Genomic DNA, 16,619 nt, shown 5'->3' on the forward strand with positions numbered 1-16,619 from the left:
CTTGTTGGGGGGCTGGTGCTTGGGTCATTACAGCTTTGTTGGGACCCCTGCCTCAAGTGAGGGGGGAATTGCTGTGGTGCCTCACTGTGATGTAGGTTGGAATGTGCTGCTGGCAGAAGTACCAAAACAATTTAAAAACACTTACATTTTTGAAATTTGCATTCTGTGATTGATTTCACAAAGTAAACTGACAAATTAAATTTAACCCCTCTTCCCCCATTGTAATTAGGCACCTAAAGAATAAATGTATGAAATTGCCTATAGTGCTGACTGTGGCAGGATGGGTCAGAAAGAACTGGCTTTAAAAGCCAAGAGGCAATGACTACACATTTACTTAATGGCACTTTACTGTCTGTTCATTCCAATGCATTGTTATTGGCCCGTAGCCGTGCTGAATGCCAGGGATGTACAGGTGTCCCAGCGGAGCTAGAGCACAAACGACAGAAAATGCGTAGTATGGCAACATTCTGTTATTTGCCTCATTTAATACACCCGGGCGTATTTGGTTGGGTTATTAATACGTTCAACGTCACTTCTGCTGGAAAATCCCAACAAATTTTCCTCAACACCCTGCCCAGGCTACGGCTGTTTACCAGTATATCCAATGAGAAGACTCAAGCCTCATATTTTTATTACCTGGAACAAATTCAGTAACTCCTTTTAGATCCCAAATTCCTGGACTCCACAAATGTCTAATTCAAGCCAAAGCACGCTCCAGGACTCTGGTTTGTCGTCCTCAAATGAGAGAAGTTACAGATAAACAGTCAGGATATGTAAAATGGTAATACAAAAAGGGGAAATACTAAATGACCCGTTCCTGTTTTATTGTGACTGTGAGAAACATTTCAATTACGACAGATTTATCTCATCATCCTCCTCAGTGGAGGAAGCAGCCAAATCTAACCTATGGAAACATACAGAAGTATTTTTCCAGAAATTTGTAGGGGCTATTTTACAATGAGACAGTGCTTAATCTTTTAATTTCTCTCAGGTTACATTTAAGAACGGTACAAGATGTCCACTTTAAAAAAAACATACGGCGACAATTTGTTTATTTTAAAAATAGCATGAAGAAAAACTTGTAATCTTTCTCGAATTCTAAGTTCTTATGATCAAGCAGAAATCGTTTTTTTAGAAATATTAAGTGAAAGAGTTTTATTTGTTAAATGTGGTGCAAAAGAAATTCATGTTACTGCTTCTGCCATACAACATTTCTGAGATATAAATGCGAAAGAAACTTTTTGTCGGTATTTGTATATGTTTAGATTACTTAGATATGCCTGAAAAAGTGTTTTCTTTTTCAGTGGGCTGAAGCAATGACTATTTTCCAACATGCAGCAGACTTAATTTGTTTGGAGTCCAGGAAATCTCTTTGGGGACAGTTTTGGTCTGCGCATCAACGCTTCTTCAAGTATCTGTGTATTGCTGCCAAAGTTAGACGTTTAGTAGAAATAGGCAGACAAGAGCAGCAGAAAGGCAAGGTGAGAGGTCACTTTCTGCTTTTAAACTGTGTAGAAGACAACCTTCTCTTACTGTTTAATGGAAATAGCATATTACTGTTGACCAGGTATAATTATGACGCAGATATATATGATCAGGTACTTTGACAGTGTTTGACATCAATTTTTGGTACGCAGTTGCAATCTCTTTAAATTAAATTTAGGTCTATCTCAGTGACCCACATCAGTCTCCATAAACTTGAATCATGCCCAACTACGGCCTTTTTTTTTTGCATAGCGCCATCTCTGGTTTGGCAGAAAAGAGTCAAAATAAATTATTGGAATGTATAGTTCTGGGTCGTATAATGATGCCATTAAAACAGATCACTTCAAATCAACTCAACTCTTGTTTGTCATATTGTCAATATATATATATTGACATTGATGTATGAATATTATCTGTACAGGAAACTCATCGATACCAGTGGGTTTATGGTATTGTAATTGTGCAGTGTCAAACAAGTATGCAAATTGATGTGATTTCCATGCCAAAAAATATGATAGTGTTACATTCATTGGCTGTATTTTGTAAATAGCTTTTTTACCACAACGTTTCCATGTAATCTTAATTTTTGTATTGAATGTTATCAATATTCACTGGAAGCTTAATAATGCAAGGAGGTAAAGCATGATTCCTGCTAGTCATATCACAGAACACTGTAAATACTATAAATACGATTCTTCTCTCTATGCTTTTTATAGGAATGGGAGTAGGCCATTCAGTTCCTCAAGCCTGTTCTGCCATGTAATTAGATCATGGCTGATCTGTCCCTCAACACAATTTACCTGCCTTTGGTCCATATCTCTTGATACCCTTACCTAACACAAATGTATCGAGCTCAGTCTTGAGAATTCAAATTGTCCCAGCAGCCACAGCCTATTGGGGAGTGAGTTCCATGTTTTCCATTACTCTTTTCATTGTTCTCCCCATACAAGTCCTTTGGCTTTCCTGCAACCTCCTCCACCATTGTAATTAGGTACCTAAAGAATAAATGTATGAAATTGCCTATAGTGCTGACTATGGCAGGATGGGTCAGAAAGAACTGGCTTTAAAGCCAAGAGGCAATGACTACACATTTACTTAATGGCACTTTACTATCTGTTCATTCCAGTGCATTGTTATTGGACTGCAATCCACAGGTGAGGCTCGGACACGAGAAGTACTTGATGAGAACGACGGCCACCTTAATCAATTTGTATCTGCTGCAGTGTAAGTAAAGATGTCGTGCCATTTCAATGACTGTTGGATAGGTAAATTAAACGGCTTAAGTCTGTCTAATTCTTGTAACTCTATGCAGTTACATCTTTGACATCGTTTCAAGAAGTTAAAATTGTTAAAGAATATTATGCTTTTGTTATAAAAAATCCAGATTTTCCACTTTAAAGGCATTTATAAACCTAATTTTAACAGTGAGACATGCATAACATTTTTATAACTATGCCTGCTTGTTAAAGGACTGGCCCCATCTACAAAGGGGCTGCCTGAAAATCATTTTTTTTTTTAAATCTTCAAGGGTTTGGGCAACAATCCTGGCCAGAACCCCATGGTCCACTGCCATTAGTTATCAGGCATACCAGAAACATTCGTAAGTCAGATCCTTAATTATACCCCGCAGAGCAGGAACTTGACATTCAGAGTCTACACCCCCGCCTCCCAGCTCCAAACGTTGATGGCCTTATAAGGGGTGGGTGGAAGCTCCATGGCTCACAAGGCCATTGAGGAAACTCGGACGCAAGGCGGGTTGATGTAATTGGGTTCCGGAATGGGTTCCGGAATAGTTTCCGTCTATTCCAGAGGCCTCCTGCTGAAGTTACAGCAGGTGGATCACCAGAATTGGCTGCATGCCCACTCTCTTCATCAAATTTGTTTGGCTTTTCTTTGTTTATCAAGGGAGAAGAGCTCTGCATCGTTTTTATCCCAGTGATGTCACATTTAATGGACTTTATGACACCTTAGAATGTGATTTATGCATTATATTGTGTTTACAAAAAATAAAAAAGGGGTTTGCCAAATAATTTTTTTTTAAGAAACAGCATCCTTTAGCGTGTTGTTTTATTATATTTACTTGTTGCCATAGAATTTGGAAAAGTACCAAATCTTTTCCTGTTATTTTCTACATAAGTTAAATCAATTTTATTTTTGTCATATAAAATCTGTTTAATGTGGAAACATTGCTTTAGGTTAAAGTACTAAATTTAGCCATGATGAGTCTCTTGTGTAACCTGCAGTTATACATATTAACATGTAAATAGCTCTGACCTTTGCATTACTATTTACATAAATAGCTTTGAACTTTTAAGTTTACATGACTATAAATAGCTGTGACCTTTGTATTAATCCTTTAAAATCAGACTACTGAGAATTTAGTAGTTGCAAGTAGTTACAAAAATGTAAAGTTATTTACTTAGACTGCAATTGGACTGCCCTGAATTTACCACCGGATGCGGTACTGAGCGATACAGACAAGGAGGTTCCTAGATTTGCTCCCTGGTCTCTATTGAATTAGCTGCATATTATGCAGATCAGCAGTGGGTTACTGGCTTCAGAGTACTGAGCTGGAGAGGTGAAAATTCAGCCAGGATTTCCATCTCTAATCACTATCCAGTGACCCCTTACTTCTAAGTGTGTGAGTGGATGTGAGGTAACAACAGGATCAGAGCCAACTGTGATGTCCCCCACAGTCAGATAGCCTTCCAGCATCACTCTCTAGGCACGCCCATGAAAAATGAGCAGCTAGTCATGATACTTGGTATCTGCTGCTGCCCAGGGAAAGCTATCAAATCATGAGTCACTCTCTTCGGGATAGCAGCCAAGAAAATAGGCAGAATTTTTTTTTAAAGACTCAATAATTGATTCCCCACATACTAAAAGGTAAGATTAACTAAAACCTTGGTGAAATGGCATAAACAAATTTTCATACCTGTTCTCTGAGGTTTCTGCCGATCTTCCTATGCCAGGAGATCGGAAGAACCCCTGTGGAAATTCCAGCCCTAAGTTTCTCATCTCACATGGGTTGTTTGAGAGACCGTCGTCAAGCCAAAACTAGAGCCAGAAAAAAAAAAATGTTTTTGTCACAGTGGCAGTGTGATTGCTGTTGTTTGTACTTAACCTACCATCACAAGTCTGACTCTTTGGATCAACAGACTACCTGCTGGCAGATAAGTATAACGTGTGTGTTCCAAGTTATACTTAAGCACACACTGACACTTCAGCTTCCTCTGACATTCAAATCCTCGCAGCTTATGTGTAGACAGCGTATTGTATAGTAAGTACATGTGTCTGAGCATGCGCATGTGAGGTGATGCTGAAGTCTGAGAGGAAGCTGAAGCATGTGTTGCGCAAAGCCAGGGTTATAAATCTCATCATCAAGAAACGACTTATGAAATAACGCTGGACGGCCAGCTGGTGGCGCTGTCCAAGGAGTATAAATACTGTACTCGGGCGTGGGCCCCAGCTTACCAGGGACATTTTGTAAGACAAGGAACTAGTGAAGTACAACTAGACCTCCATGTTCTGAAACAAGTTGATTAAAGCCTTGCTTTATGCTCAAACCAAGTGTGTAGTGAGTTTTATTACGTCAGCCAGTATAATTTATCTGCTGCAATTGAGCATATTAAATAATATCACCCCCCAGAGTCATAAAGCGCATGCCTCAAGATAAGTATCACTACAACATAAAAGTTGCTCTACAGTGAAAGAATAGTAGGCCAGAAATTGAATTCTTGAACCAACCCAGTGGCACGGTTGCCAAATATCTGCCAACTCAATAGGAGGTTCCAGGTTTGATGATCAGTACTCACATCATCTCAGGAGTGTGTTCCAGCATTTAGAGTTGAGCGGCTAGATGGATTCTGTTACACAGCGCAGGTGAAGGAAAACTGGTGCCGTTAGCATGCCTCCTACTGGCAGATTATATATCAGAGAGGGAACTTTTACATTTTATTTTATGTGATAGTTTGCACTTTTCACCATGACCTTATTTTCTGTATTTTGTAAATAATATGCTTTTGTAATAACAACAACATTTTATAAATTAATTTGAAAAAGGAATACAATACTTTAAACGTTTAAAAATCTGAGTAGCTGGATTAAATTTAGCATTTTACTTACAGAGGTGTCTTTAAGTCACTAATTCAGAAGCACTTTCCGTCAACAAAGAGAAAGAAAGAAAAAGAAACGGGAACAAAAAGGAAACGTAAGATGACATTACAGATAATAACTTTTTAATAAGTAAAAGTACAGATCAAGCAATTTTGTGATATTTCTATGGTTCTTTGCTCATTATCTATTCAGTAACATCCTACTTTCCAGTAACACATGGACAGAGAGTTTGGCCCCTACATTATTGAGGCTGGTGAAGGCGGAAAGGCTGATTTCCACCATGGGAGGGAGGTCCCGAATTTGGGGCGGAACCTAATTATGCCAGGCTTCCACCCCATTTGTTCTGGCCTTTTAAGTTTCAGTAGGGGGGAAATGTAGCTGGTTCTTCCGCCCGCATTCCCTGTGTCAAGGGGTTGTATCATTGGAATTCTCATGCTTCCCCAGAAAAGTCTGCCCTTTGCTCCCTTGAAAGGCCTCAGCAGAACTCACACCAACAGAAAGCCTTCTGAAGCCCCAAACATTTAATAGAATAAGGTAATCAATCGCCTTGTCTGGAGACAAAATGGCTCATTGAGCTGAAGACTGCAGAAAGATGATGTTCTTCTGTGGCTTGTTGAGCCTAGGGTGATCTCAGGCAGGGGTGGCTGTGGTTGAGTCTACCTTACGGGGAGGATCAAGCTGAGGCAGGCACTGCTGATGCATCCTTGCAAGCGCCAGCAACCCAGACTGGCCATGCAAATGACCACAGGATTTGGGACAGGTTCTTCAACAGGGGCTGACTGATCTGGAGATGAAATTACTCTTACCACTTAGGCAGAACATTACATGGGAACTAAAAGTTTTGCCCAATGCACTCACAGGAGTGGCGACCTTTGCTCTGTGAACTTTCTGGAAGCTTGGATGTGTGAGGGTGCACTAACAAAATGCACAACTGAGTGATCAATTTAGAAAGTGGGAAATCAGTGCTTAACAATCCGATAAACCATTATCACAGGTACTGGATATTAATTCTGTTTGATTTTGACAGCAGATTTGGAAATATGAACACAAATGCCCTAATGTCATATTAATGTTGATATACTAGATTAATAAACATAAATGTACAGTAAGCATGCGCACTAGCTCTAACGTACAGAAAAAAATCACCTCACTTTGTTTTGTTGTAAACCATGGAGTCTAATTATGTATATAAGATGTGACTCATCTTACTAGTTTTCATCATTCTTATAAAGGTTGAGAGGCGTACTGATGCATGCTTTGTGATGCACAGTTTCTGTATTGTGATGTGGTTATGGGTGAGAGTTCACTGTGGGGGCAGGTGATACGTTGATTGTGCAGCAGTAGAAAATAGTGGGCAATTTTTTTCCACAACAGTAATGGACATTGCAGCAAAGATTAAGACCCTGACATTACCGTGTGAAATACTGGCATACAAACACTTAATGCATTCACTTAAGATTCTTCTTTTCGCTAATTTAACTGAGGCACTAGTCCATTTAAAATAACTAGGCAAACAGCTCCTCTAATATGGCGGAGAGAGGATTTTCAGATGCAGCATTCATACAGTAATATTCCTCAAGGTAATTTCAGAGCATAAATATTTGTAATTGATCGAAAACACAGAAGTGAGGTGTAATGAAATCTGTTTGTCTTGATCCTGTATTCGTTTTGCACTCATGTATATTACCCTCCCCCACTGTGTATAGTTTCACTTCCTCTTTCCCGACTAACCTGGGAGGTTCCAGGTCTTGGCTCTTGGCTCCGCCCCTGACTTCTCTTACATAAAGATCCCAGGATCTGTATGACTCATTCCTGTGAACCAGTCGGCGTGTTGAGATGTTAGCTCTGATCTTAGTGATTAAAAGCCAACTTGTTTAAGTCTATAACTTCTAGTTTTGTGGTTATTGAAGGCCCATCATGAGGATAATTTACAAAGCTGTTAGCTGGCAACCATTCACTATTAACACTGGTAATATATAGGGAACTTTCCCATTTTCCATCAATGTGATCCTTCACATGATGAAGAATAAAAATTGAATAGCATAAATGCAGATTGTTTTTCTTGAATACCTTGAGCTGTGTTCCCTTTCATTTGTATGTAGCAATGGTATAATCACTTTTTGTAAATTGCTCTGAAATAAAAGTGATAACTTCTGCAGGTGTGATTGCTTAACCACTCCTGATATATCAGACCCTAAGCAATGCTTCAAAAGTGTTATTTTTGCATGTAATGGAAGGGTACTTTTATTGCCTGCCATTAGGGTCTAGAAATTGGATCTCTCAGCACAATTTAGCACCCACATTCCACGCAGGGAAAGCGGCGAATGCCAAATTGGTTAGGGCACCCTGGATGAGAGCGCATGCCTGAGACCAGCCGTAGGCCCATTTCCTATGCGAATCCAGGGCCTACCGCGGGTTTCAGGCCCCTTGCCCATATTCAATTGCGATTGAGCGTGCGCCATGTGTGCTGCGGTCAGTTTTCTCAGGCCTAAAGCAGCCAGACAAACAGTCCTTAAAGGGAGTGATGGAGGCTGCCACAAAACGATTAAGTAAGAAAAAGACTTAGCTGAAAGCAAAGCCAAGAAGAGCAGGTGCGCTCCTCCTGGCTCTACAGTGAAACTCCCAGACACTGCTCACACCCTTCTCCTTCCTAAGTTCCCAAACCCACCCCCCCCCCAGACTCACTGTGGGCCTGGTGCCAGTGTCTATGCCAGTAGATTTTCGTTTTCTGCAGGACAAGCGCATTGCCTCCTCGGTCACGCAAGAGAACCAATTTCACATGATCCTCACACATCCGTTTCAGCACGGTGATCACTGCCACTGCTGTGTTTGCCTCCAAATTTGAGTGCGAACCAATTTCTGCTCCTAGCTGCTTGGGAATGATGGCAGAATGATCTACCAAAGAATGGTCATACTATAAAATACAGCACTCACTACATATAGATAGCTGTCTGAAGTACAGGAAACTTTCGATTTACCGGCACCTAAATAACCAGAAATCTCGGTTAACCGGCAAAATTCAGGAGTAGGTTTTACTTCATATTCTACTTGCGTTCCTCCATCTGTTGCTGTGCAAGGGTGTGGCTGCAGCTGTTGCTAAGCTACAGAGACGCTTGGAACTTGTGGCCATTGTTCTGCAGTTGTTGCTAAGCAACAGGGTTTGTTGCTTTATACAGAGCTGTCAGCTCTCCGTATCTTTTACTATAGCTTTCGGTTATCCGGAATCTTTGATGAACCAGCACCACGTCGGTCCCGTCCGTGCCGGATAAAAAAAGTTTCCTGTAATACAAAGCTTTCAGCTTAAAAAGATTTGTTCAAGTGATAGAAGCCTGAATACAGTGATCACAGTACACAGATAACACCATTATTTTCTTTTAGTGAAAATTGAATACCGTATTGTCTGTACTGTATAATGAATCTACAGCAAGTATTTTCATGTTCGCTGTGCTTAATGCTCCTTTGTACTCCTGCTGCGAGTTGAGCGGCTGTTTGCCAAATAGAAATGGGTAACTCAGCCATGGCATCATTTTTAAATCCTGTAAGCTAAGCATAAGCAGCTTATTTGCATTAGAAGTAGCTGCAAAACCTATACAATTTCTGAAGGATCATGATTACAAATGGAGGATTTGAAATAAGAATCCATTTACTGCTGGACATTTCATCTTGTTCCTTGTTCACCCCTAGTTTCGCACCGCATTACAGACTTTCCCACATTCATACCTTAACCTATAATAGTGAAAATACCATTTCTTCAGCTAGAAATTTTACAGATTTATCCTGCTTCAAAGTCCTTTGTAGAGTAGAAAGGATTACATGCACGTGTGAAGGCAAATAGATCAGTGAAGGAGTTCTAAAAGAGGTTACCTTCAGTGCATGAAATTACATGTTTTTCTGTTCTTTTTAAGTACTGATTTTATATTGCTTAAAATAACATTTGTGTGCCATTACTATTTTTAACCTATTTCCTTCTTTAAATACTTTCCCACAGGAAAGCAACGTGGTCGGCCCTTGAAACATTCGAAAAGTGTTCCAGAATATGTGTGTTTGTTCAAAAGCAGTGACGACAGCAGCTGTGATTCTGACCTTGATACTGACAGTGATCTGAACTCATCGCCTGCATCTGCCATGGAGATATCTGAAGAGGCTGATGTCATTGCTTTGGATCCTCCCATAAATGGTTTTCTATCTACGGCAAAAGGTACCATCTAATATAATGATTTGAACGGCACGAGTTGTTGGAACTCATTAGTTGAGCTTGGGTTTACGCCCTTGATTGTCCATATAGTCTCTGTCGTGCCAAAAGGCACAGGGAAGGCACTTCCCCACTGGGATGGAGGAAGGAAGAGTCATGCCAGGCCACTACTAAACATTTTATCACAGTTAAGCAGCACTGGAAGTTCACCATCCTGCCTCTTCGACTGCGATATAATGTGTAGCATGGCCAGAACTAAAGAGGAAAAAAATACAAAATAATTTTTAAAAAATATGATTCCTAGAGCACTCTGAATCCAGTGGTTTTAGAGAAGTATTAACCTTAAAAACACTGCGGATTGATCTGGTCACATGTATTATGCATGCAGGTTAATCAACAGAATTTTCATTAAAACGATAAACCTTTTTCTAAAAACCGATCCCACTTCCAGGATGATCGGCGAGAACAAAGAATCCTGGAGAAGACGGTAAACATGTTGGCGCCAAAGATCAGTAGTCCCAGCATTTTGGTGTAAGTGCTGGGATGCACCCATCCATACCTTCCAGCGCTGACCCCCCACCAAAGCTTGCAGGGTCATGGGGAGATCACCCAATTTAAATGTTTCGGGAGCCCATCTTGAGCACTTTCTGCCCCAAGAGGCCACAAAATGTGGCAGAGTTTGATGCCAAGACTTCCACCCCCTGCTAGAAATATCCCCTTTGTAAGGGGACTGAAAGTTTTTTTAATAAATTACTCACCATCTTTGGGGGTCTAATCCATGAACCAGGCTTAGAGTGAGCCCCATTTCTGCCATTCAGTGCCGGGTCTCGCTTGGCATACTGGGCCATCAATGCTACACCAGGCTGGTAACACAACAACTCCTAGCCTGGAAGCTCCTGCCACCAGCCACACTCCCACGTACGCAGTGGATCTGTTTGTGGTGGAAAGTGGCTCCAATCCTTACAAGCCCCTGTCAAAACTGCCAGAGAAGACAGGGACCTGGATACTGTCCTTATGCCGGACTCCCACAGGATTTATCACAGGAGCGTGCTGTACAGACTGGATTTTTATTGCTCCTAAAATAGTTGGCAAAAGTAAAATTCAAGATGTGACAGAGCAAGAGTAAAAAACATTGGCCTAGAAATTCACTATGGCCCCGCCAGCTGGCTAGCGCCCAAAAGTTAGCGCTGGGCGGGAAGCCTATAGCGATCGTCAGATATTCATTGTTAGCGCCCCAATTCGGAGCCGGGCGCTATACCAGGGTGTGCCCGCCTCCGCTTGGGGCGCTGACACTGAATATCAGCGCTCTTGGCGCCGCTGCGCCAGCCGCTGCGGAGCGGCAGGCTGCGGTACTGCAGGCCTCCTCCTTCTCTTAAGGGGGAAGTGCCTGCAACAGCCGGAGCCCCGATCGCGAGTGCCGGCAAAAGAGCCCGGCACAACGGAGAAGTGCCGGGCTCCCGCAAACCAGCCGGCAATGCCGCGGGGGGGGTGGTGGAGGAGGCCGGGGAAGGAGGTGCGGGCAGGCGGCCGCCGAAAAAGCGGCCGGCCGCACCTTCCCCTTTAAAGCGCCCCACTAAGGATTCAGTACGGCCCCGTTCTCTGGTCGCTGTTTGCGGCCGCAACTAAATATGGGGATCGGGCCGGTTTCGGGGCGGTACCGGGGCACTGCGCACACCGATGACGTCATCGGTGCCGGCGCAGCGCTAACGGCTACCGCCGCCAATACCGCTGCGCTGAATATCTGCGCAAACTCATTTTTGGCGCAAAATCACTCTTTAGGCGTTAGCTGGGCGCAAAGCTGGCAGCGCCCTAATGAATTTCTAGGCCATTGTATTTAGTAGTTCAGTCTTAATATTTTTTTTTGTTCGTTCATGGGATGTGGGCGTAGCTGGCAAGGCTATCATTTATTGCCCATCTCTAATTGCCCTCCAGAGTGTGGTGGTGAGCCGCCGCCTTGAACCGCTGCAGTCCATGCGGTGAAGGTACTCCCACAGTGCTGTTATACTTCTTTGTAGCAGTTTGATAGGCCACTTCAGAGGGCAGTTAAGAGTCAACCACATTGCTGTGGGTCTGGAGTCACATATAGGCCAGACCGGGCAGATTTCCTTCCCTAAAGGGCAATAGTGAACCCAGGTGGGTTATTATGACAATCCGGTAGTTTCATGGTCACCATTGCTGATACTAGCTTTTTATTCCAGATTTATTTAATTAACTGAATTTAAATTCCCCAGCTGCGGTGGTGGGATTTGAACTCATGTCTCCTGATCATTAATCCCAGCCTCTGGATTACTAGCCCAGTAACATAACCACTATGCTACCGTACCCAATAATATATTACAATGCATACCTTTATTACTGTAATACTAATATTATTTTCAACATCACATTGTGTGAGCTGATCACAAACAATACCAGTTGGCTCAGGTGAAGTGATTTTTCTCAGTTTGAGGATTAAGTATTGGATTGACTAGGGTATTGTGCACAATTACTACAGATAGAAACTGAGTAGTAAGACTGTCATGGAATTTAACTACTTTCCAGTTGCAATTTGAAGTAGTATGCCAAAGTGATAAATTTATTTTCCAAAACGAACCGGGTTACACTCACACTGCAGGCAGCAGAAGAGACTAGCCCGAGTACCATCCAAAATTGATCCTCGGGCCACATCTTAATAATTCGGCTGAGCCTGTTGCTTGTCCGGAGGCAGCTTGCCTCTTTGGGGCCCTCCAATTTTGGCCCACTGCTTTGCTCGCAGCGGCCCTAAGGTAAGTTGTGGGGGAGTTGGAGTAGAACAAGATGGGTGCCAAGCACGGGCCGGCAACGACCTACAGTAGTGCTAAGGAGCCAGGGGGAGCACTCCTGCTCTTCTGGCTCCACATTAAGGTAAATGTAGGTGGCGTCCTCTTGTGGTCTCTTGAAGATGCATGTAGACCGAGTAATCCTGAACGGCGCAGGCCCAGTGTTCCTCTCCTCGAGGCAGACACATTTCTGGAATGGGTCCTAAAATAAGCGTTAGGCCACTCGTTAACATATGCAAGGCAGCTAATGCCTATCTTAGGCGGCTGCCGGGGACACCAATAGGTCGGGATCTTTCAGGCGTCCTTGGAATGCGGGATGTAGCCCTGCAAAATTGGTCCTCCTTCCCCCTCCCTGCCTTCGCCCCCCCCCCCCCCACCTGTTTTCACCCGGAAAACAGGCACAATGAGGTCCATTTTCTCCCCACCCCCCGCCGTGATCCTATAATATTTATTTTCACCAAAAAGGGAATCCTGGTTATTTTGGCAAATATAATTTTATTTTTCAGTCATTTATCTATTAAATTTAAAGCAATTATCTGAATGCTGGCCTTTGAGTGGGAATAATGCGAATGAGTTTTAAACACTTGAGAGTCATGTTGGTATCTATAAACAAAAGCATTAGCGACCTTGAACAATTTTGATTGATTGACTTGAATTGTTTTCCATTTGCTGCAACACTAGATTTTGTAGAAAAAATGAAGGGGGATCTGCTGGCAAAGGTTGAAATACTAGGAAAGGAACTACCTCTGAATACACTGGATGAACTGATCGACTTGTTCGGTGGTCCTGAGCATGTGGCTGAGGTAATTTTCTAAGGATTTACATGTCTCAAATTGCTTGACTAGTTCACCTGCTGGCTTTATGAATAAAGACACTACCTAGTATGGTATCGAACCACATAGGCCAGGAGTCTGAGTTAGCTCTCACCGGTAGAACACTACAATTGACTTTGGGCGAGAGAGAGGGAAATCAGGTTTCTGCTCCTGATCGCTGGCCAGTAACTCCTATTCGAAAAGGGCATGTCGGATGAGGACAGTATTGGGTTTGGCTGTAATGTCCTTCATGGTAAAATAGCCTGCCATTGTTCACCCTCTAGGCTCACATAAAAATGGCCTCTGTCTCCTGTGGCACCGAATCAATGCTTTCAGGAGAGGAGGGAGAAAATTGGAGGCAGATTTAACCACGTTTTTTTTTCTTCCTCCTTTTTGCATCAGTTTTCTCTTCTCTCCTGTGTGTGATTAGAAGTCGGTTATTTGACCAACAATCCTGTCCTCACCTGGCGTTGACACACATACAGCAGGGGGCACTGAATAGCAGTCGGGCATGGGAACCCTAGCTGATTTTGCCATTCCTAACCCAGGGACACTGAGGCCTACTGCCCCAACTATGTGGCTCCGCTACCCACTGGGGGAACTTAACTAAAGTTAATAAATGGCATCTGTTTTTTACAAATGGGCATGCTGTGTCATTGTAAGCACCCATAAAAACTGACTTACCAGCTGAGTATAATAATAAAATGTGTTTTAACTTCTTGTTATCATACACTGGGTTCCTTTTTAAAATCGGCCATGCTAGAGGATTCCTAGATGGGGACTTTCTGCCAGAACAACTTGGCTTTTTAGAAATCCATTCAATATGGTATTGAATTGTTAATATCCATGTAAGTGAAGCATATTTACAAGGGACAATCTTGTGTTACAAGTGTCAAACCCATTAAGTAATCTGATACACCTACTAATGGCTCAATGAAATAAATTGAAAGAAAGAAATTGGACAAAAATGTAATTATAATTTGCACGTACTAACTGATCTTCATTGGTGTTGTTCACAAACGCAAACACAAATTAAAGAGCCAATCAAATTAAGTAGACCTCAGTAGCTGACACCTCTGATTGGGTTTTCTCATAAATTCAGGTTGAATTCTAGGATCTGATTGGCTCTGCTAGTTATTTGACAGATCATACGACATGGTTAGCACAGACCAACCAAAAAGGAACTTGGGACACTACTTACATAATTGTGCATTTATAAAAACACAACAAATGTGTTATTTTCATTGTTTATACATATAATAGTATATAGAGGGAGGACGAGAGGTAGATGAGTATAACATCAAAAACATATAATGGCAGCAACATTTCAGTCAACACAGACTTTTCTTTGGATAAGTATCAGTAAATCTTACAATATTTGGCTGTGAATTTGTGTGTTCTAATAAAAGAATTATGTTATTCTCCAAACCATCGTTAACACCTTCACCGAAGCGTACGAGAGCATGGGCCTTACACTAAACATCCGTAAGACAAAGGTCCTCTACCAACCTGCCCCCGCCACACAGTACTGCCCCCCGATTATCAAAATCCACGACAAGGCCTTAGACAACGTGGACCACTTTCCATACCTCGGGAGCCTACTGTCAACAAGGGCAGACGTCAATGATAAAGTCCAACACCGCCTTCAGTGTGCCAGTGCAGCCTTCGGTCGCCTGAGGAAGAGAGTGTTTGAAGACAAGGACCTCAAACCCGGCACCAAGCTCATGGTCTACAGAGCAGTAGTAATACCCGCCCTGCTGTATGCCTCAGAGACATGGACCATGTACAGCAGGCACCTCAAAGCACTGGAGAGGTACCACCAACGCTGCCTCCGCAAGATCCTGCAAATCCATTGGCAGGATAGGCGCACCAACGTCAGTGTTCTTGCTCAGGCCAACATCCCCAGCATCGAAGCTTTGACCACGCTCGATCAGCTCCGATGGATGGGTCACATTGTCCGCATGCCTGATACGAGACTCCAAAAACAAGCGCTCTACTTGGAGCTCCGACGCGGCACTAGAGCCCCAAGTGGGCAGAGGAAACGCTTCAAGGACACCCTCAAAGCCTCCTTGAAAAATGCAACATCCCCACCGACACCTGGGAATCCCTGGCCCAAGACCGTACAAAGTGGAGGAGAAGCATCCGGGAAGGCGCCGAATACCTCGAGTCTCTTCGCCAGGAGCAAGCAGAAGCCAAGCACAAACAGCAGAAGGCGCGCACGTCAACCCAAGCACCTCACCCACCCGCCCCTTCAACCACCGTCTGCCCCACCTGTGACAGGGACTGTAGGTCGCGCATTGGAGTCATCAGTCGCCTGAGAACTCATTTTTAATGTGGAAGCAAGTCATCTTTGGTTCCGAGGGACTATCTAAGAAGAATATTATTCTGAATAACATTTACAAAAGATTCCAATCACACAAAGGTTTGTGGTGTAGGGGATTAACACAGCGTACTTTTACTACTAGGACTTCATCCTTAGCTGGTGTGATGAAGGACCCTTCTTTTTGTTGATTGTAAGGATACCGATTGAAATGGTTATTGATCGTCTCGGCCTAGTTCCTCAGCGGAATGAGTCCAAAGCACAAAGGGGCCAATTTTCCCGCAGGTGTGGGGAATTGTCGGGTTCCCCGAATGTCGGGGTTCCCACACGAATGTAAGTGGGTCTGCCAGATTGATGCAATTTTCCCTCACTTGGCCAATTCATTTCCAGCATGTGGGAACCCTTGCTAATTGACTATTTCCAGTCAGAAAGCCCCACAGTATGATGTCATCATTCGTGGTGCTTTTAAAGTCTACAGCAAGCATTGCAACCTCTGCAGGCTTCCATATGAACCACACAGGATGGCAGAGGAGCCTGCAGCAGCTGTGGCCAATGCCAGACCCCGAGCTGCCTGCAAATTCGACGAGGCTTCACTGCAGGCATTATTGGATGGGGTGAGGGCTCACAGGGAGGTCCTCTTCCCTAGGTCAGGGAGGAAGAGGCCTCCCACTGAGACCAAGGCTGCATGGATGCAGGTGGCAGCAGATGTCAACTCGCTGGGAGTCACCAGAAGAATCTGGATACAGTATCGGAAGCGATTGCATGACCTTCACCGTACAGGAAAAGTAAGTATGAAGTTTCCATCACCCTCAAACTGATCCCCATTGCCTTTCCCCACCAGCACTCAGCTTTAGCACTCTCTTCCTCCACATCCCACTTCACAGTCATATCCATGC

The 16,619-nt window shown here is 43.2% G+C and overlaps 1 protein-coding gene across 2 annotated transcripts in view; it reads left to right on the forward strand.

The window, feature by feature from the left end:
* The window catches only part of LOC147108127 (protein strawberry notch homolog 2-like), a 175,184-nt gene that overhangs the window by 133,254 nt on the left and 25,311 nt on the right, over positions 1-16,619 (forward strand). For both annotated transcript variants that reach the window (XM_086004619.1, XM_086004620.1), the window contains exons 15-19: positions 1,305-1,481; positions 2,612-2,709; positions 5,613-5,695; positions 9,590-9,799; positions 13,273-13,394. In XM_086004619.1, the coding sequence (XP_085860745.1) occupies positions 1,305-1,481; positions 2,612-2,709; positions 5,613-5,695; positions 9,590-9,799; positions 13,273-13,394 (690 nt within the window). The remainder of the gene's footprint in view (positions 1-1,304; positions 1,482-2,611; positions 2,710-5,612; positions 5,696-9,589; positions 9,800-13,272; positions 13,395-16,619) is intronic.

This window comes from Somniosus microcephalus, chromosome 13 (assembly GCF_052327205.1).
Source record: "Somniosus microcephalus isolate GS21.2 chromosome 13, FLI_Smic_1.0, whole genome shotgun sequence".
In the NCBI taxonomy this organism is placed as follows: Eukaryota; Metazoa; Chordata; class Chondrichthyes; order Squaliformes; family Somniosidae; genus Somniosus; species Somniosus microcephalus.